Raw genomic sequence first — 21,431 nt, 5'->3', positions numbered from 1 at the left:
AGCTGTATTGTTTCTGAAGACGAGGATGCTTTTGTTATAGTTTCAGGTGCAAACAACTGAGCCAGCAAAAGAGAGGCAGCTCTGCTGCTCTTAACATTCAGAACGCCTTAAAGATGGATTTTTCTTGAGTGGGGTGAACCATATAATTCATAAATCATGAAGGGAGGGGAATAATGTTTAATACAGGTAATGATCTTTGCTTGGGATTGTTTTGAAAACAGGTCCCAAAATACAGCTTCCCTGTTCTCTTCCCCCCAGATTCATCCCAAAGTTCACAAAATATCACTTTATTTCTGTACTTACCAGGCTAATCTGTGGTTTGGTTTGTACCTCAAATAACATTGGTTGTTCCAGTTTGATTTCAGTGAGTGTTTGTCCCTAATTTTCCTTAGGGAGGTGGAGAGGAAAGGAGCGATTGAAACCGGTCTGTGGGCCAAGAGTTTATATACGTAGCTGAAGAACAAGCGTGCTGTTAAAATTGGTTCCTGGTTGTTGTTAGGTTTCATTGAACACTGAAAGGAGCAGGGACTGTTGAAAAATTAAACCATTAAAACAAATGACAGCAGTTTTAGAAATCAAACAAAGTCCTCTGAATTAACTTTCTGCCAAAAGTTTGTGAGCTTTTCTTTAGCAAGATTTTTCTGAATTACTAACTTTATATTAACCCTTCTTTATTGTTATTTACTCTCTTGTGGCTTGGCTTTCACATCACACCGCCAGTACCTATGAAGTAAAAAAAAAAAAACAACCTGTGAAGTTTTGTCTAAAAAGTTGTGTAAAATTTCTGTTTAAAGCATTGACCAAGGAGAGTTTTAATGAAATTATTAATTTGCTGCTGTTTCAAAAGTTTTTAGTTTGTTGGGGCTTTTTTTTGTATCAACAGGAATTTTTCAGAGAACTTGTATGTCAAAGCGTATGAAATAGTAGATGTTTTTGTTAATGTCAAAAGTTAATACTGGCTCTGAGGCCGATAGGATGTGTTTTGTTTTGAGAGCAAAACTTTTTTTCCCCTCCTTAAATTTTCCTCCTATTCCTGCCCATTTTTCTCCATGTAGATGGGTCAAGATAAGGCCTGATATTTTTTTTCAAATATTGGGATAAAAGAAGAAAAAATTCTGTGTTTGTACAGCTCTGAAGTGAATGGCCAGAAAGAAGAAGGAAGATGTTGTGATTGCATAGCTGTGACTGTCATATGATGCAACATTTTGTGGTCTACAGTGCTGCAGATGTTTTGACCTTCCTCCCCACTCTTTCATTAGTGGCAGAGCCACATCTAAGGATAATGACCCCTGAAACCAAGCACTTAACATTTTTAACTCACAGTGTATGCTCATGGTAATGTGCTGAGGCAAAAATGACACATCAAAGCATACATTTATTATAAAATATATTTATTTTCTAAGAAACGTTACTACAGTGAAGGAGAAGCTTCTTTTTATCTTTTATGGTATTTAATTCTTTCTAACCTTCTTTCGTTTCCAGCACTTACACAGCTAATTAGAGAATTAGACTTGCTTAGGTGAGGTAAGTAGAAAGGTTAAGTACATGTAGGAAAGAACAGTGAGGTCCGTGAACATAAATTAGTATTTGGGGCCCAGCTTCTCTGTATTTCAGAGCTACTTTGTAAAGGATAAAATGTTTTGCAGTTATACCAATGTGATACACATCAAACTTGGACAATGACCTAATGTCTTATATAATTTTATCAGATGTTTGCAAAAAATATGAAATTGTAACATTGTCTGAGGCTGGAAGGGAAAAAAGGGTCTTAATCTATCCTGCTTCGTTTTGGGTCTTGTTATTTCTATGATTTGAGTCAGAAGGAATTTTTTGCCTTATGAGGATCTGGGTAGATGTTTAACCACTTCTTCAGTGAATTAATTTGGGGATTTATGATGAATGTCTTAATTTAACGGTGTAACATCCTTCGTTTCAGCTTGTTACTGTCAAGTGTATTAAGTTAACCGATAGCTACTGTGTTAACTGAACTGAAATCTCAATAACTAGTGGTAATATAAATAAACATCTACAATTTGGGAATATTAACTCCTCTTTTAAACTTATTTTTCAGGGATCAATTCCATCTTCATGTGCAAGCTTTGTAACTTATTTTCACCAAATCAATCAGAACTATTGTCTCATGTCTCTGAGAAGCATACAGAAGAAGGGACCAATGCGGATGACATCATTATTCCGCTCCAACCTCTAACAGTACCCACAAACATAAACAAAGATGGAGAAGGTACATTCATAAATTGAGAGGAATGTAATTTTCAAACTGTAATTTAGTTTTTTAATAAAATCTGTGGTATGGTGATTCTGCATTGTGTATAGAACGATTTACGTAGCTTGTTTCTGTAATGGTCACTGTACATTACCAACCTGAATTTCATTCAGTGCAGAGTGTATCGGGGGACAGATGTGGATAAACACAGGATGTGACAGAGGATGATGACATTGGGCCGCTAATTATAAATGTCAAGTATAGCAAAGTCTTCTTCCTACAGCTTTAATTTAAGGCTGTGTAATAGCAGTGGGAAGATTGTGTAATAGCTGTGGAAAGCAACCAGGACACCATGGATGCGGGTCTTGAGGCTTAGGAATGGTGGTGTGCTTTGAGTTGTCTAACTTGTTCCGTGTTGTGTTTCAGACAATATTAATAGTTCTATTGCAAAAAGGGAATGGCGTGATTCATAATTTGTAACTGTGCCTTGATATTGGCACTAGTAAATAAAACAATCTGGTAGTCAAAGGTTGAATTAGTTATACAGAACAATTTTACTGTGCGGTGCAAGAAGTCACATTTATTCAATTTTTAACTGATTATAATTGCAATCCCTTGTAGTATTAGCAATGGGTTCAAAATAATTCAGACTTCATAATTAAATCTTCTTTTAGACCCTTATTGAGCAATAGATGTATATTGTTGGAAAACCTCTTACTTAACACAACTACTAGGATTTTCCCATCATTATGACTTCTGGATTTTAAAAAGTATGTGCTTATGAATAAAAAACACTCTAATACCATACTTAAAAGAATTTTTTTATCATTAACTTATGCATGTGATATTCCTTAATTTATTTACCAGCAGTAATTCAATAGTTATATTAACTTTGTCAATATAAGAAGATATTTCTAATAATGGTCATATAGTATTCAACTATAGCTGCTATCTTGCCAGATGGTTGGTGAGGAAAAATTGCACCAGATTATTAGTTCACACAATGCCTAAAATTAACAGTGGGTCAGAAGAAGATGAATAAATATCAGATCTACATCAAGTTTCAAAATGCCATTCTAATTTTATTTTAATTGTACAGAATGAATTTCTCAGGCATGCAGAATGCATCTTCCTTTCTTAAATCTTTGTTTCCTTTTAGCCCTTGAATACAGGAATTTGAAGAGTTCTTTCAAGGCATCAATTTTTTTCCCTCCTGTTACGGAATCTGTAGCAGATAAAACTTTAAAGGTTTCTAATACACGTTTTTTTCTCAGTGGACCCTTCTTTGTAGTAGTTCAGTATTGTCACTAAAAGGAGAAGTGATTCATGAATGACAGTCTAGAAATTACAACTTCCTTTTAATACTCGGCTGATAAATGAACATCTTTTTGTCCTTTGAAAGCATAGTTTCTCTTCCAAGTATTGGTAAACACTGTAGCTGCTCCAGAATTGGTATAGATGAGTGAATGCTGAGTTGTTAATGGAGCTCTGTGTTCTGCCTGAGTAATAAATTAATGATTTTGTAAGTGCTGTGAACAAGTAAAATGCTAGGCAAGTAATATGTGTTTATTACTCTAATGTTATTTTATTGGCAATGCTCTCTGCTGAATTTTATTTAGTCATGCCACTTTCCCATAGTTAGGTCATGATATATTTATAGTTGATTTGTCCGAACTATTTTGGTAGCATGATGTTAGAATTTTTTTTATCAAGTGGAACCAAGGGTACTGGGCAGATGTTGCTGTTATACAAATTATGCATATAGGTCTTATTTTGTCGAGTGCTGGAGTGTGGCATCTTTGTTTGGGAAATGACAGGTATTTACTGGCTAACTGTAGTCACTCATACTACACTTTTGCATAGGGTTTCCTTTCATAACTTTTCATAATGATCTCCATCTCCTTCAAAGTGCTTGTCAAAGCTCTCTGCTTTTTTTTGCTTCTACTTAGTCAGATTAGTAATGGTTTGAGGGACAGCATGGATGGCCCTAGCTTCATCTGTTAATAGTAATATTCCCTGATGGATTGTTGCTCGTTTTAGGCTATGTCTGCATTATGGGATATGTGTTCTTTGCAGCACAGTCTCCAGGCCTGATCTGTTGGTTATGAAACCTGGCATAAAGTTAGAATCTAGGTATCGTAATTTTCTCCAAGAAGTTTAACTCATTAAGGTCACTTAAAAATGTGGCGTATGCATCAGCCTCATCCTTACTTGAACACAGGATGCAACTAGAGCACGCATTCAGGCTTGGGGGATAAGAGGTGTTCCTAGATGCTGTGATATATACACATAACAGTAATAATACAAGGCTGTGAATGAGATTTATTTGCATATATTTGTATGACACCTTGTGCAGAAGATTGTGAATACAGCCATATACTGTTGTAATTGATTAAATAAAATGTAGACTTTTTATACTGGCATTTGTGGAAGGATTCATGTTGCATAATGCATCTAGCTGTTAAATTTTGTTCAGGATGTTTAAGTGAACGCTTGCACAAGTGTTCTGTGACTTCTAACAAGCTTTTTGTTTGAATCATGCTACAGCTACAGTGTGGTGACTGTGTTGAGCTACTCACCCAGGTTTGGAGAAAAAGGGCCATTTGGTAGGGATCACGTTTCCTGCTCTTCTGGAGTCAGAGATATTTGCCCCATTATAACATTAAAATGGTGTGTTGAAGATGTTTTGTACATGTGTAACTTTAATTATACATGTAATTGAGTTAAGGCTGAGGGGTAGAAAACCAGAGGAAAAAAATCTATGATATACTTACAGTGTTTAGTCTTATCAATTTATTGCATTTTCCTGTATTATAATAAAGTAACTTTGGAAAATCCTACCCTTCAAGGGTGTTTTCCTTTAGTGAATCAATTTTGGTAAAGCTTGGTTTTGAGGCAAACACTGTACTGAGGACCATTAAGCTCAGTGGAATCCATAGTGCTGGTCTGCCATCATCTACATGGTCTACAGTCTAATCTATAAGGAGTTAAAAATGCTCAACAGTGAAGTTATTTTTATTTTAATTTTATGCTTACTTTTATTCAACTTTATTTTTTTTAAAAATAAGCTTTAGAAAATGTTGGCTAGGACGTAGTGCTCCGGAGGTCTGGTTGTGACCTCTATTTTTATGTAGCATGATCCCAGACAAGTAATTCATGGGAACTATCACAGACCTCAGTAGAATTTGATTGAGAGATATCTATCTATCTATCTATCTATCTATCTATCTATCTATCTATCTATCATCTATCTATATTTTGTTTAGCTAAACTTCAAGGGATTAATTAAATATAATTCTGCTGTGTAATAACATGAAGGCCTCATAAATGGAAATGTTCTGTGCTGCTTATGTTCTGAACGTTTTTGAGACACTTGATTATTAAATGGACTGATATGGAGAAGCTTATGTGAATACTTCCTATGACGGAACAGTATAAAAATAGGCTTGTATAGTTTATTTCATGATTCTCTTTCTGAAGTACCTTTTTTACTTCTTTGCGTACGTAACTGTATAGCATAGCACAGAATGTCTTGCCAGAATATTGCCATTGCGCATCCAATACCAGTCAGTGTAAAGATGGGTTTCAGTGGGTTTGTGATGAGTGTAAAATCCCCAGAAACAGCCAAGGTGTTCATGGGGGAACAGGATCTTACTTTAAAAATCTTTTTAATGACCAATTTAAAACTTCTAACTAATCATCCTTGAAATAAGTGTTTGTTTGTTTGTTTTTTTTTCATTTATTTAGTATACTACTTTATTTTTAACAGTTAAGCAAATTCTTTTTTCTAGGCAAGTGATGATGTCTCTGATAGGCCAATGTACTACTATTCAGTTACTGTGTTTTCTTAATCTGAGGTGGTGCTTTGAGCTGTGATTAGTACTGTGCAGCGTGAATAGCTAGCTGGTGGCAAGCTGGGTAGAGAGATACAGCTGGAATTTATGGTCATGTGCACTGTTAAAACCTTAATTCTGGCATTGCTAGTTTAAAGTAGATTGAGATATGTTTTGTCCTGGAAAGAGGAAAACAAGGAGCAAGGCAACGAAATGACTGTCATAAGCCTCAGAAGTTCTGGTGATATATCAGTTGCCCGTATGAGTCCTCCTGTTCATGTGTATGTTGCTACCCAGTGCTTGCCACCAAGCCTTTTTAAACGTTTGAGAACTGCTGTAAATTCTCCTGATACAGTTATACAACAATATAAAAGAGTGCTTGAAGTGTAATTTCTGTAAAACTGTGGCACTTTGACATCTGCCGATCTCAGTAACACAAATGTTATTGCTTTGCAGCTAGCAGAAATGCCAACAAATATCATTGCTTAAAAATAAGTTTGTGTGAAGCTAACCTTTTTTTAAGCTTTAGGGATAGAGGCTCTCAAACTTCATTTAATATTCCTACTTTTTCAAAGATCAGATGGATATTAGCTAATTAGCTGTGGAATTTAATTATAGCTCCTTTTTAACTTTAACTTTCTTTTGTAGAGCTTCTTGTAGTAAAGAGGAAAAGGGGCAGACCAAAAGGGTCTACTAAGAAGTTTTGTGTCGATGAAGATGTGGCAGAAAGTAACCCTGTTCCAAGCGAAGAAACTCCGCCTGGGACAGAAGAAGGACCAGAACAGGCGGAAGTCTCACCAGGCAGCTTGGAATGTAGAAAATGCAATCGGAAGTTCTCCAACACACGTCAGCTGAGGAAACATATCTGCATTATTGTTTTAAATGAAGGAGAGGAAGAAGATGATGGAGGTAAGAAAATATCCAACAAAAATACATGAAGCATGTTGTAAAACAGTGTCTTTCCATCCTTTAGTCTGATTGGTAACAACTCATAATCCCCAGTGTTAATTTTAAATGGAATTGGATTGTCTATTTCTTTTAACGTAGAAATCATGTTGAAGCAAAACTGAGAATAAAGTTAGACAAGGTATTTTAATGTTTTTTTCAAAAAGGTCAAAATGCTCATTGTACTAATGATAGTCTTAAACTACCCGAAATGCTTCTTTTGCGTAAGCAACTGTTCTGTTTCTCACAAAGAGGATTACCATTTTCCAGTGAGAAGTGGTATGGGCCACATAGGTAAGTATCACACATAGGTGAGGAAGGATGATCCTGTAGAGGTGTTTCTATCATGTGATTCAGGAAACCTGAATTCTATCCTGTTCTTTTGATAGATTTAAAGACTGCTTTTCTGGATGGCTTGTTTTACTGTATGAAAAATAATGCCGAACTCCTCTCTTCTATTTTACAAAACTTTATGTGAATGACTGTCTCTGCAGTAGGAGACTTCATTGTTTAAATTTAGCTTTAAGATTGGTTTGAATATATTCAGCCTCTAAAAGTTTTAGAACAGAATAGAACAGAATATTTTCAGTTGGAAAGGACCTACAACGATCATCTAGTCCACCTGCCTGACCAAGTCAGGGCTGATCAAAAGTTAAAGCAAATTATTAGGGGCGTTGTCCAAATGCCTCTTAAACACTGACAGGCTTGGGGCATCGACCACCTCCCTAGGAAGCCTGTTTAAAAAGACAACAGTGAATATTCATTTAGAATAGAATAGAGCAGAACAGAACAGTTGGAAAGGACCTACAGCGATCATCTAGTCCAACTGCTTATTTAACTTTGCTCAGAGGTGAATGTCACACACATACAAAGTAATACATTTGTCCAAGTTATCTAACTTTATGTGAGTTTTGTGTTTGTGTTAAAATTGCTTTTGCTATAATTGCTTAGCATGATATCCTGTTGATTCTACTTGTAGACAAAATTTGCCATTGATTTTTCTCCAGTTTTCTATTACTCTTTTGTGTCCAGTCTGTCATTATGGTACACAACTAGTATACTATTTTACTTCCAGTGAAATGTAAAATTTAACTTCTGTGGCAAAGAATAATTAAAATGGGCTTAGAGTTTGTTGACACAGCACAGAAACTCTTGCTTTGGTAAAGTACCTGGTTATTTTTTTACTATCGTCAGTGGTAGGATTTTTCAACTATGTATAGTGACCTTCACTCCAGCTGTCTGGCCTCTTGACATCACAAGTGTCTGTGCCCTTTGCTGTTTGTATGTGCTAGGTATGATGTTAACATTTGCATTATTTTGACAATGTTGCCTTTTCTAATGTCCTTTTAAAATAAAATCTCAGATCAGTGTATAAACTCAAATTAACTGTTCTTGACCTGTTAGCTCATTAGAGCTCCTGAATCTTATCTAGATCTGTTTTGCTACAAAACACACTGGCAGATTTTTCAAAGTAAATTGCTCAGCCTTTTTCTTTTTTAAAAAGAAAACAGCCGCAATTTTGGGCAAAAGGATCATTTTTTATTTATTTTCTGGCAAAAGCGAAGCAATCAAGCGAAATAAGTTATTCTTGAGCAGCAAATAATGAGGGCTTCCAGTTGTTGGTGACTAGTGCAGCTAGAATGTCTCCAGCCCAAAGCTTCATACCTTGACTGCAAACTGTGAAGGTGTTGGGGGCTGTTTTTGTCCCGAAGGGGTAATTCTTCCTTGCAATACATCTGGGAAATTCAGTCTTCACCCATCTACTGATTACTGTCCCATCACAGGAAAACTTTTCGCTTCTGGCTTTACCATATGAACTGCTTTGAGACAACTTTTCAGTTCCTGAATATGTAGATAAAACAGCATGTGTATTATTACTATCCTTTAAGAAAATGTGATTACATTGAGTAGCTCAAAACTTTCTGAGGAGTGGACAAGAACAGTATGGTCTATGCCTAGGATTGTTTGTCATACTTGTGTTGCTTTACCAGCTCAGAAAACATGTTCTTTAAAATTTGAGCTGTTGAATTGTTGTTATCAGACTCAAATTTTGTTATGAAGAAAGTTTTGAGGATGATGGATGAACCTTCTAAATGTGAACAAAAAAGTCTAAAATTGAAAAGCCAAGCAAATAATCAAATTGTAAATGTACTTTTTATCTGCTCATGTAATTTCATGAGGACCTGTTCATAATTTAAAAATAAGAATACTTGAACAAATGCACCAAAATTCTTAGTTGTCAAAGTTGTTGACAGTCCCTGAACTAGAGGCTTCACCCGTATCACTGGCAACTGAAAGCTGTTAAACTCTTAATTTATCTAAGTGGGTTACAAAGCTGTCTGGTTTCTAGTTTTCAGTATGTTCTGCGTTAATGAGTTTAAGAGCATTATTACATAGTTTGTGAAACAGTGGTACTCTTGATTGTTTCTTAAACCTGATGCTGCTCATTTCATTGAGTGCCATCTTGCTCTATAGCTCTGGGAAATGGTGAATAATAATGCTGTATTAACTTCTTGCATAAGGTTCATAACTTACAAATCTTCTTATTTGTGTTAAGATTATTCTTATCCTGTATGAGTCTTAAGTAACAGATTGAGTCTTAAGTAACAGACTAACTAGACTATATGGAAATTACTTATGCATCTGGTCAGTCTTATCATTCTTCTCAGCAACTCTGCTGTAACTGTTTTGAGATGGAGGAACAGAACTACAAGTGGTGTTCAAGATGCAAGAGCATCTCTGGTTTACACCATGGCATAATTTTTTTTATTTTACTTTTCTATCCTACTCTTTTCTTAATGATTCCTCAGATTATGTTTGCTGTTCTGACTACTGCTGAGTATTGAATTTAGGTTTTCAGGGAACTATTTAGGCAGACAGCCAGATCTTTCTGGTGTTGTAAGAATCAATTTAGAGCCCATTGTTTTATCAGTAAAGTTTTTTCTTTATGTGCTTTGCTTTGCATTTATTGTTGCTGTAGGTGGGAGTCTGTTCCAAACTAGCACCTGTCTGCATATATGTGTTTATGCACTAGGTTTTCTAAGCTTTAATTATACTCGGCAGAGATCAAGTCAGTACTTTAGGGGAGCCTGTGGAGTGACATAGGGGTAGCTGAGTTGCTCGTAGGCTCCACTGACTGTATTAACTAGAGCTCTGTCGAGGCAGTTAATAATGGCAGTTTAGAAATGTAGTTTGTGGGTGCCTTAATCTGGTTTAGTTTCAGGTTATTCTGTCACCAGTTACTGATTATTGAGAGGTCATTCTCTAGCTTCATTGTAATCAAGTGGTGTTGAATCTAAATGTATCATACACAGATAGTGGTGTAGCTGACCCAGCACATAGTACTACAAGTATTCCACCAGGTATTTATTTTGTGTGTGTGTTTTTGTGTGTGTATAATGTTCAACAAATATTTCAGTTACTTGAGCAGATGTGGTTGATACCAACATTTTCTAAACTATCCCTGAGACAAAAGCTTCTTGAAATCACACTTCGGTGTATATGAGGAAAGGAGTACTGAAACTTCTAATCTGATGAGATTTTCTCCTTTGCTGAAGTTCTTAGAGCTAGATGGAGAATTTTATTGAGGGTCTTGAATCTTCCAGAGTTACAGTATCTTCTTTCTCATTTCAGACACAGTAGTTCAGCGTATATGGCTAAAAATCATGAGGAGCTTTGACTGCAAGCTCTTCTCCCCTTAGTATTTGACCTCTTCCCTAATACATACAGGGTGTTTTTTTTCCCCTTTTTTATCCATGTCTTTCCAACTTGAAATTACTTTTACCTGGTTTTTCTAATGCTTCTGTGATTTTTCTGTAGGTTTTTTTTACTACTTTCTTATGTTTTTAATTTCTTGCAAAGTTTAGCACTGTATAGACATCTGATTATTAATCAAGTATGTTTTCACTTTGCACTGGCTCTGGCTGGGATGAAGTTAATTTTCTTTGTAGCAGCTCATATGATGCGGTGTTTTAGATTTGTGACCAAAATAATGCTGATGCCACAGTAATGTTTTAGCTATTGCTCAAATATGCTAAACATCTAAATATTGAAAAGGTATATATTGATATTCTGTGTGATATTCTTTATTGAGAGAAACATAATATATGTATTGAGCTGAAGTTGAAATATTAGGAAAGGTATCCAAGTAATAAAATATTTTGCTGTCTTTTGTAGATCGACAAGGGAAGTGTTGAAATCCTTACCATATTGGACATTAAAAATTACAATGAATAAGTTACTATTAAACTGTATTGAACCTGCGGTGCATATTGGTTAGAGGAGTAATTGGTGGATGTAATAGGCCTCTGCTGTTCTTCGCTTCTGTGACTAGTGATCCACATTGACCTCTCAGAGATGAGTGTCTCTTTGATAGTTCTCCCACTCTTTCAGGAGTCACCAAGGACTGGACTGGTTACTGACATCCTCTGTGTATCTAATTTAATCCTTTGATGCGTAACGATTGCCTTCTCCTTGCGGACCCGTTCACTAAAACAGAAAGAAAAGTGTGTTAATTTTTTGCACAGAATTAGAAAATGTCCATTGTGCTTACAAATCCCCCATGTACATGCTTAGTAAACATATTTTTTTAATAAAGGGCTTATTTGCCTAAGAGTGTTGCTGTGATTTAAGCAGAGCTGTGTGTATGCCTATTTCTGTTTTTATTTGGTTAAACCAAATTGACGGTTTTGGCTAATGATTTGGATCTAGCTGGCTGGAGGTACTGCCATCCATTCTTTTTGTCTTAAGACAAAACTAGAAGAGTTTAGATTCTTCGTGAACGGACACATGTCTTCACTGTGTCTACTCCCAGCCAGAAAACGGAGCTGCTTCAGCCCCTGCCGCTGAGATGGCATGGGTTTGGGGATTTTGGCTGTTGCTGGATTGTATCAGTTCCCCAGCAACTGCCTCTAAACTTGCTTGTTTTGGGAGATGGACAACAGGTCATTATTTTAACCACCATCCCTCTCCCACACTGCAGCATACCTGAATCTCTGGCAGATATAAGAGAGGACATTTGATGGCTGGAGAATCAGATTTGGGTGAAAGACAGATTACAGCAGTGGACAGCCCAGATTCTCATCTCTGGAGTGAACCATTCATTCCCAGTGAATTAGGAGCCTGCATAATTCTTAAAGATGGCACTTTTGGCCTTAGTTTAAAATGGTTTTGCCATCAACTGGATTCTAATTCAAATGAATTATTTCTGCGAGTACTATGTCAGTCTCTGCAAGAGAAGCAATTGCATGTGTTCATTTTGAATGGCCAATTCACTTTTTTTCCCCCCAAGCTACTCTCTTGCTACTGTGAAATACCAGCATCTTTTAGGGGATAAAAAATAATAATTGGAATGAAGAGTGGTTTAAAAACATGGCAATTAGATATGTGTAGCTGTGCCTGCAAAATTTTGTACATCCAGTTACAAATGCAGAGAGCAGTACCTTCAATTAATGACTCAAATAGTATCATGGGACAGATGAACAATCTAGTTCAACGGGACTCTGAAAGCAGTGATTCATTCAGAGTTGACAGTAGCTTTACTCGTCAACACAGACATGACCATCCCTTGAGTGCATTAGAAGGCACAGGCACACCGTTGTATTTCTTGCACAAACAGAAGCAGGCATTTAAAATGCGTGTCACTAGATAGGGGAGGTCAGTTTATTCGTCTGTTGAATTGAAGTGCCAGCTGACAAAGTGCTAAGCTGACTGCTTAGCAAGGGAGATGCAAAGTGAGGCAGTTTGTCTAAATAAATCTGTTTAGGAGCAGGCAAAGACCCTTACCGCTTGGAGAAACTTTGCTTAGCTGTTCTGAGTTGCATACACTCCATTTTCTCCTAAATCATCTTAAAATCACTTATGGGTGTTCCTTTGTAATACAACAAGAATTTTTGTATTATACAGATGAATTGTCTTAGTTGTGAGAGACAAAACACTTATTTCGACTCGCTAATCCACAATAGTAACAATAGTTAAGTAATTTTTTCTGGGAAGACAACTAAATTACTGATGAGATGGTCCCATATTATGGAAAGGCAGTTTTAGCCCTGTGGTCAAAGTTGAAGCTCTCATTTTTCATTAAAACATGCTTTTGTCTCCCTCTCTATCCTTTCCTAAAGCACACCTTCTAGTTCAGGGGGTTTTGGTGTAGAGAGAGGTCAGGAATAAAGCAGCTGTCATTGATCATTGAGAGTTAAGATTTTGTTTGGTTTGGTGATTTGATGGAGAGTGTTAATTTTGGTGGGGGTTTTTTGAAGTCTCTATCAGGTTCCACACAAACTGAAATAGTTACGTTTGTAGCAAAAGGTATTGGCAACGAGTGCAGCTCCAGCTCCTGATCAACAAATTGCTTCTGCAAGATACTTGTTCCTCTCAGAAGGGGGAAGAATGGGGCTACTGCCATCAACGTGCATCAGATTAGTGAATAAATTTTAATGTTTAAGTATCAGAACTTGACTTGACCACTCTGTAGAGACGAGACATTCTTTTTTTAATGTGTCATGTGACTGTTGAGAGTGTTCATACAAATATTTAGCACTAGTTGAAGATGTATGATCGGTAAATCAGTTTAATTTTCTCTCTTGCCTATGTTTGGCTAATGTATGTGTGGACTTTTTTTGTGTTAACAAATTTTGCATAGCACTCAGTACCTTCCTCACATCTTTGCAGACACTGAATGTAGTCCTGTTAGTTGCTGGATGTTCTCAGCTTATATTGAGAATACTGAGAAAGTGGAAGTTAAGATTCAGTCCTTTGTTTGAAGTACTTATCAGCTTTAGGGTTATTAAGAAAATATTTTCACATGGCCATAAATTTCATATTTAGTGCTTAGCATCCGTGTACAAGGTTTCTGTGCATATGAAATAGTGACATTTTCTTAAAGAAATATTTTTATTTTGCAATTCTATATATTATTTTAAAATCTCTTTTTAAATAGCGTTTTTGGAGTTCTGTTTTGAAAGCAGGGAGTCATAGGCAGCTATATTTCTCATAACAGCTCTGTTCTTTTGCACAGCTTTTACCCTTGGTTGAACTACAGGAACTAGCAAAGTGATCTGCCTGATAGAGGGACATTAGGAAAGAAAAACAGCATGAAAGATTCGTTAGCTTGTTACTGTGGTAATAGTAGCTAGTTATTCATCAGTGTGGATCACTAACAAACTCAACTCTGTGGTTTGTCCTTTTCTTCCTTTTCTGTTTTTAGTAGAATTCCAATATTCAAAAGTCACTAGAGTTACAGATTAACATGAAAAAACAATAAAATTATTTTGTCTTTTGGTTCCAACCATTTTATTTCCTCATTAAACTGACTCTTACTTTGTAATGGTTAGAGAGGAGGATTTAGGAGTAGCGTGCTTGGATTCTATTTCTATGCCTACTAGGAATTCATTATGTGATCCTGAGCAAAATGGAGAAGATTATGTTGTCCTAATCACAGCTTTCCTTTCAATCTATAGTTCTGGATTTCTGTTAGCTAAAACATGCAAAAAAATGATTTAGAGTTTTGTCCACGGGTGTATCAAATCTTTTTTTTTCCCCTAAAACTGTCACTAACTCTTACTGAACAAAACAAAACTCCGCTGAACAAAAGCAGAGTAATTAACCAAATTCTTTTTTGTATTTGTTGTTTAACAGTATGTGAAGTAGCCTCAGGGAAACACAGTTTAATAAGCAGCTTACATTCTTTGTGTATTCTGATTCTTTATGAGAAGACTTTCTTCTGCTGGTAGCCTGGTCCTGCTATGAAATTTGTGACGATTCATTTTATTGTTGATAATAAACTAACAGAGGCTGTTTCATGAAGGAAATGTGGAGGTAAGGACCCCTGTTCATCCCACCAAAAGAAAACACTGCACAAGCAGATTCTGGTTGAAGGGGATATTTCTTTGTATTCAAATATCCCTTTGAAGTATTGCAGAGAAATGTCAGTGTTAGAATTACGTGTTTTCAATATCAATCAATAATTTACAACTATATCAAGGAGTTAAATGGGGACCTAATGAGACCCTTTATATCTATAAAGCAGCAATCTTTTCCAAAATCATAGAAATCTACGGAGAAAAAGGTAGTTGACAAGAGGCATATATCAAGGAATTTATCTAATGAAACTGAAGAAATAATTAGCAGGGTATCCTGGTTTCAGCTGAGATAGAGTTAATTTTCTTTATAGTGGCTGGTATGGGGCTATGTTTTGGATTTGTGCTGAAAACAGTGTTGATAATACAGAGATGTTTTAGTTGTTGCTATACTAGTCAAGGACTTTTCAGCTTCCTGTGCTCTGCCAGGTGCAGAAGAAGCTGGGAGGGGACACAGCCAGGATAGTTGATCCAAACTGGCCAAAGGGCTATTCCTTACCATATGATGTCATACTCAGTATATAAAGCTGGGGAAGAAGAAGGAAGGGGGGACATTCGGAGTGATGGCGTTTGTCTTCCCAAGGAACCATTATGTGTGATGGAGCCCTGCTTTCCTGGAGATGGCTGAACACCTGCCTGCCCATGGGAAGTAGTGAATTAATTCCTTGCTTTGCTTTGCTTGCGTGCGCGGCTTTTGCTTTACCTATTAAACTGTTTTTATCTCAACCCTCAAGTTTTCTTACTTTTGTTCTTCCGATTCTCTCCCCCATCCCACCGAGGGGGAGTGAGGGAGCGACTGCGTGGTGCTTAGTTGCCGGCTGGGGCTAAACCACGACAGTCCTTTTTGGACAAATGTCCCCCCATTACAATGTATCCACCCCTTATTCCATACCATTTACGTCATGCTCAGGTCTCACACTATCCAATACATTCTCATTACCCACCGTCACCCTTCCCATCCTTTGATATAATACATACATATCATTCCCTTAGTCTATCGACCACCCCTACAAAATATTTGTAAAATGTCCATAAATGTCCACAAAATGTCTACTGAGTTCATTTAGTCCATGACTTTGGGCTTCATCTCTTATGGTTGTTACTCAGGACAGGAGAGGTGGTGTGTTGCTTGGAGTTATTGGGCACCAAAGCCAGCTCAGGTCAGGTCACTGCTGCACTTGCACTGCTTCTTGTAAGGCTTCTCCTCCATTTGTTCAGGTGGTTCCAGCTGTAGTAATTCCTATAACATGCAACTCAAATCATGGGTTACAACAATTTAAAGGTATATCCATTACAATGTCCACCCCTGGTTCCTTTGGACCAGACCATCAGGTTTAACATTGCAATGAAGTCCTCCCCTTGCCCCTGCTCCAGCTTGGACTTATCCACAGAATGCAGTACCTTCAGAAGTAAACTTGCTCCAACATGGCCTCATGCACAGCCACTGATGCTTCAAGGTGTACCTGCTGCAGCATGGACTTCATCCACAGCCACAGATGCTTCGAGGCGCACCTTATCCAGCATGGACTTACCCTTGGGCCACAATCCCTTCAGAGGTAGACCTGCTGTGGCACAGACATAACCATGGCCACAGACGTTTCAAGATATACCTGCTCTGGCATGGGCTTATCCATGGGCGCAGATGCTTCAGGGTGTCCTGCTCCCACATGGATTCATCCACAGGTCACAGTCCCTTCAGCTCGAGTTCACACCGGAGTTCCAGCCTGTCCAGTGCAGCAGCACAGAAACAGCAGCGATGCCCTGGCCGTCTGCCAGCCCAGGCACATCGCCATGGCTGTTATCAAAATGTTCCCAGGCACAGCAGAGTAAGGTGATCAGCAGTACAGCAGCACGGCAAGCAGCAAGAGCAAAAAGCAGCCACTAACGAGCCCTAGACTCTAAGGTACAGTAAGGCAAGCAAGCCTATGGCAAGCACAGAAGCCTGCTGATTAATAGCTAAACAGCAATAACAGCTATAAATTCTATCTGGCACATTCCAATCAAATCTGTCATTATCTCAAACCCTTCGAGCCCCACGTTGGGCGCCAAAAAGGACTGTCGTGGTTTAGCCCCAGCCGGCAACTAAGCACCACGCAGTCGCTCCCTCACTCCCCCTCGGTGGGATGGGGGAGAGAATCGGAAGAGCAAAAGTAAGAAAACTCGAGGGTTGAGATAAAAACAGTTTAATAGGTAAAGCAAAAGCCGCGCACGCAAGCAAAGCAAAGCAAAGCAAGGAATTCATTCGCTACTTCCCATGGGCAGGCAGGTGTTCAGCCATCTCCAGGAAAGCAGGGCTCCATCATGCATAACGGTTCCTTGGGAAGACAAACGCCATCACTCCAAATGTCCCCCCCTTCCTTCTTCTTCCCCAGCTTTATATACTGAGCATGACGTCATGTGGTATGGAATAGCCCTTTGGTCAGTTTGGATCAACTGTCCTGGCTGTGTCCCCTCCCAGCTTCTTCTGCACCTGGCAGAGCATGGGAAGCTGAAAAGTCCTTGACCAGTGCAGCAACAACTAAAACATCTCTGTATTATCAACACTGTCTTCAGCACAAATCCAAAACATAGCCCCATACCAGCCACTATAAAGAAAATTAACTCTGTCTCAGCTGAAACCAGGACAAGGGACTGAAAAGCAGGGGGCTCTCAAGGCAGAGCATAATTTTCTATAATCTAGAAACTGGAAGCTGGGGCAAAAATATTGCTAACGTGACTCCATAGCAAGATTGCTTGCTAACCGTATTTGAATTCTGTTTGCTGTGTGGTTGTTGCTCATTCTAGGTTTTGTAAATACGAATTTCAGATTTACAGATTAACATCAAGTCATTAGCAGTTGTCAGTATACATATTTCTGCCTCAATACACCTGAGAAATCTAAACTAATTCCTACATACCTTGTTTCCTTCTGGTTTTGTACCTGGTAAAGAGCTTGCAGTTTATTCGGGTCTAGTTACTTGATCAGTCCTAATATGATACTTTAGTTTGTGCTTGTGCCCTTCATTTTTTTAAGGAACAGCCAGCACTCTTTAACCCTTGGTTCCATTAAGGTAAGTCCACGAGAGACAGACTTGTTTGGATCTTAGCTGAATAGTAACAAAATATTACTGGAATTAAAACATAGCTGTTTCCATGTAGTGTATCTTTCCACTGCTTTTGCTATTTGCATGCCATAAACATCTCTAGACACACTACAGCTTTGCTGTTACTGGTTGTTGTTTATATATTGTTTCCCTATCTCAGTAGAGCAGCTACAGCACGTTATGAATATACATTGAATGACTTATTCTGGAGATTGTGTCAGCTGCTTTATATTCAGGGAATAAAAAAACCTGAAATTCACTAGGTTCATTTATAATTTTCTTTCTTCCATCAGTTTTTGCTTTCCTTACTCATTACCTCTGGAACGTTTGCATAATGCCTTAATTTGCCAAGGTTGTTTTCTCTAGCCTGCATTTTCTGCCACTTCATCTGATGTAAAGAAATTTTGTTGGTATAAACTTGCAACCCTCTGTTTTTATTCTTTATGCTGCTAATTCTTTACATATAAGTGCCTTTTTTTTTGGTTTTGTTTTTAGATTTTTAGTAAGGAATTCCTTGTTTGCTTTAAGGAAGAAATAGCTTCAGGGAACAACTTACCTGATTACTGATTATTCGTTCTTATTTCAGATGAGTGTTTTGAATACAACTGTTACGTTGCTTTCTAGTTAACGGGTCGAAAAGTTATCCAATTTAAGATGAAGACATTCTGAACAGCAACAGTTAGAGGATGATTTAGAAGTGCAGGCCTTCAAAATGAAGAGTTACATGTCAGGAGTTAGGCTGAACCAAAGAACTGTTTTGAACCTTAATTCTTTTTGAATCAACGCTGAAAAAGAAAAGTATGTTTCTGGCTATTGCTTCAGAGTAACAGTGGGGAAAAAAGCCTAATCCAGAGAGACTATTGGAAGACTTTCCATTAAATAAGATGGATAATGAATCCGGTACTAGGAGAAATAATCCTAAAATCATCAGAACAATTACATATGGAAAGGAGAAAAATAATTTGTTCATTAATGGTGAAATCATAAGAAATTCTACAAAGTTTGTAGAGTTTTCACAAAAATCTACAATAATGTCAAGATAATTTAGAAACACAAATGTTTCTGAGAGTCCATTTTTTAAATTTTGATTTTTTATTTATTTTGTCTATTTATTTGTATAAGTATGACACTAGTTTTATTAAATAGAGGGAAGAAAGTTCCCCTTTACGGACTCATGCAGCACATCTTGTTTTGATAACATGTATTTCTTTCTACAGTAGCATTAATTTTCTCCTAATCCGTTCTTGTAGCGTTAGTGACTGTGTTACCTGCATTTCTTTTGTACATAGTTACATTCTTTTTGATGTTTGCTCTTTAGGTAATGATTCTGACGTTGACCTTGACAGGAAGGAAGATGAGCGAGAAAAAACTCCAAAGAGGCCCAGAGTTCAGAAAACAGAGAAAACTCCATCAACTAAGGAGACTGAACAGGTTTCAGGAGCTAAAAATCCTATTATAAGTGTGGTTTTGACTGCCCATGAAGCTATTCCAGGTAATCGGAATCACCGATTATATAATCAAATTTGGTTTTGTTCATGCTGATGCTGTGTAAAATAGTCATTGGTCTAAGACTGAACTGCTTGGGATATTTATTATCTAAAAAATATTTAGTATTATTCAGTTATCTTGATACAAAATCTCTGCATCTGGCAGCTACATCATTTTAGAACTACCGTCACGTTTCTTCATAGGTATGACAAATGCTGGTCCTGGGTGTAGTTATCTGCATTAACATCAGTTACGTGTAGTCTGTGAATAGTTTTAAAGAAGAAACTGAGAAAATCAGTGACCAAAGAAAAGGAAAGTATTTTTCCCCTGGAATATCTTTATTTCAGCTCTTGATTTCTGTGTATGTTTATGATAAATGTAAATTTGATTATGAAAACACAAACAGCTTAGTGTATATATAACTTAATATTTATACATACGAATAGTTTGACAGAAAATAGGTATATATATATTTGAAAATCAAGTAAAGTTCCTATATAATGATTAAAGGATTCTTCATCCATAAATTTTTATAGTGCCTTTTCATCGAAGGATTTTGGAATAATTTCAAACAATTTATTTTAAAACTAAACTTGCATTTGCCTGTTTATATAAACCAGTCACTCACCTGACTGACAGAATCTCTTTTTATAGTTTTGTGCATTATTTTCAGCTTTGTAGCTTTATTGTTCTCCTTTTCATTATTGGTAACATTTCTGAATATTTGTTTTGCTTATAGCTCTCAGAACAACTAGAATGTATTTATTTTATTGTTGTGGGTTGGAAGCTAGCTGGATTTTCTGTGTTGTTCTTTAATATCTTTTGGTATTGAGATCTGTGATATGCTTGGACTTTGTTTGCTAGAAGGCATTTCTAATTGCGATGGTAGAGGAAGCTGGATGAGCTCACCTACAAATATCCTGTGTGCTTAGAAGGGAAGTAAAAACACACCTTCAAATTCGTTGTTTGAGAAATATCACACAGGGTTTTGGACTTAAACTGAGCTGTTAAAAGTTTGGTCTTGCAATATTGTAAATACGGGGGAAGGTGAGAGGACCGGTGAGCACTGGAAGTGTGGAAACCTGGCTTCAGGGTGGTTTGAGATCCCCCTTCGTTTCACTAACCGCAGGCGCCATTCTCTCGTGTGATGTAACCCGGGGCTCCTTCCTAGCTGTTACTAAATACTCATTTTCCCGCTGTGTCTCCCACCTCTTTTACCTGTTTCCCACTGCATGTAGCTTCTCCGCCATCCTGGACCCATTCCCCTCACTGCAAAACACGAGGCTCCCCTCATGTCCTCTACTCCTTTAGGCAAGGGCAATATGCAATGGCTCGTTAAGGGGCTCATGTAGGTGTTCATAAATGGGTTCGTATAGGTGTTAGTTTACAGATTTATACATGCACCCTCCCTTCCTCAGGGCTTTTGGGAAGAGCTGTAATTGGGTATAAATGTCCTCTCTCCAGGTGCTAAATTTTATGTACCTTGTGAGAATTTTTGTCTTTGAGATCTTTACATTTCTTGCAAGGACTAGAAGAATTTTCAAGACGGAAAGGAAAGACATGGTAGGCAGTGCAATCAAAGACCCATTTTCTTAGGAAACTAGCCTAAAGAGGCGAATGAAATAATAGTAAATACAGATAGTGAAGAAAATGTAGTAAACGTGATGCGGGAGAGGAAATGAATATCTAGGGGAGATTGGTGCCTTAATTATTACCTAGCAAAATTTTTCTTCGGACAGCAAAAAGTTTGGGGTTTCCTTACACACATGCTTTTTGAGTGACTCAAAATATTAAAACAACTTCAACTTTGGAGGTATTTGTGCATAGTACATGTTACTTTAATGAACCAAAGCGATTTATGATCAAATGTGAACCTGCAGCTATTTTTGAAGGTCCTCTCATTTATTTGGTTGACAATTAGTAATCTTCTTATATTCAAGTACCCAGCTAGAATATGTGTAATAAAAAAGTAATTATTGTTAAGACAGTTAGGAATTATCGT

At 37.3% G+C, this 21,431-nt stretch overlaps 1 protein-coding gene across 4 annotated transcripts in view; it reads left to right on the top strand.

The window, feature by feature from the left end:
- Positions 1-21,431, top strand: part of ZFAT (zinc finger and AT-hook domain containing) — a 149,009-nt gene that overhangs the window by 67,213 nt on the left and 60,365 nt on the right. For all 4 annotated transcript variants that reach the window (XR_012774596.1, XM_075495320.1, XM_075495318.1 and 1 more), the window contains exons 2-4: positions 2,072-2,242; positions 6,706-6,966; positions 19,260-19,433. Coding sequence is in view for 3 of the 4 variants with exons in the window: in XM_075495318.1 (XP_075351433.1) it covers positions 2,072-2,242; positions 6,706-6,966; positions 19,260-19,433 (606 nt within the window). In the remaining variant the exon portion in view is untranslated. The remainder of the gene's footprint in view (positions 1-2,071; positions 2,243-6,705; positions 6,967-19,259; positions 19,434-21,431) is intronic.

This window comes from Mycteria americana, chromosome 2 (genome assembly GCF_035582795.1).
Source record: "Mycteria americana isolate JAX WOST 10 ecotype Jacksonville Zoo and Gardens chromosome 2, USCA_MyAme_1.0, whole genome shotgun sequence".
Lineage (NCBI taxonomy): Eukaryota > Metazoa > Chordata > Aves > Ciconiiformes > Ciconiidae > Mycteria > Mycteria americana.
This window is presented reverse-complemented; position numbering and strand designations above follow the sequence as displayed.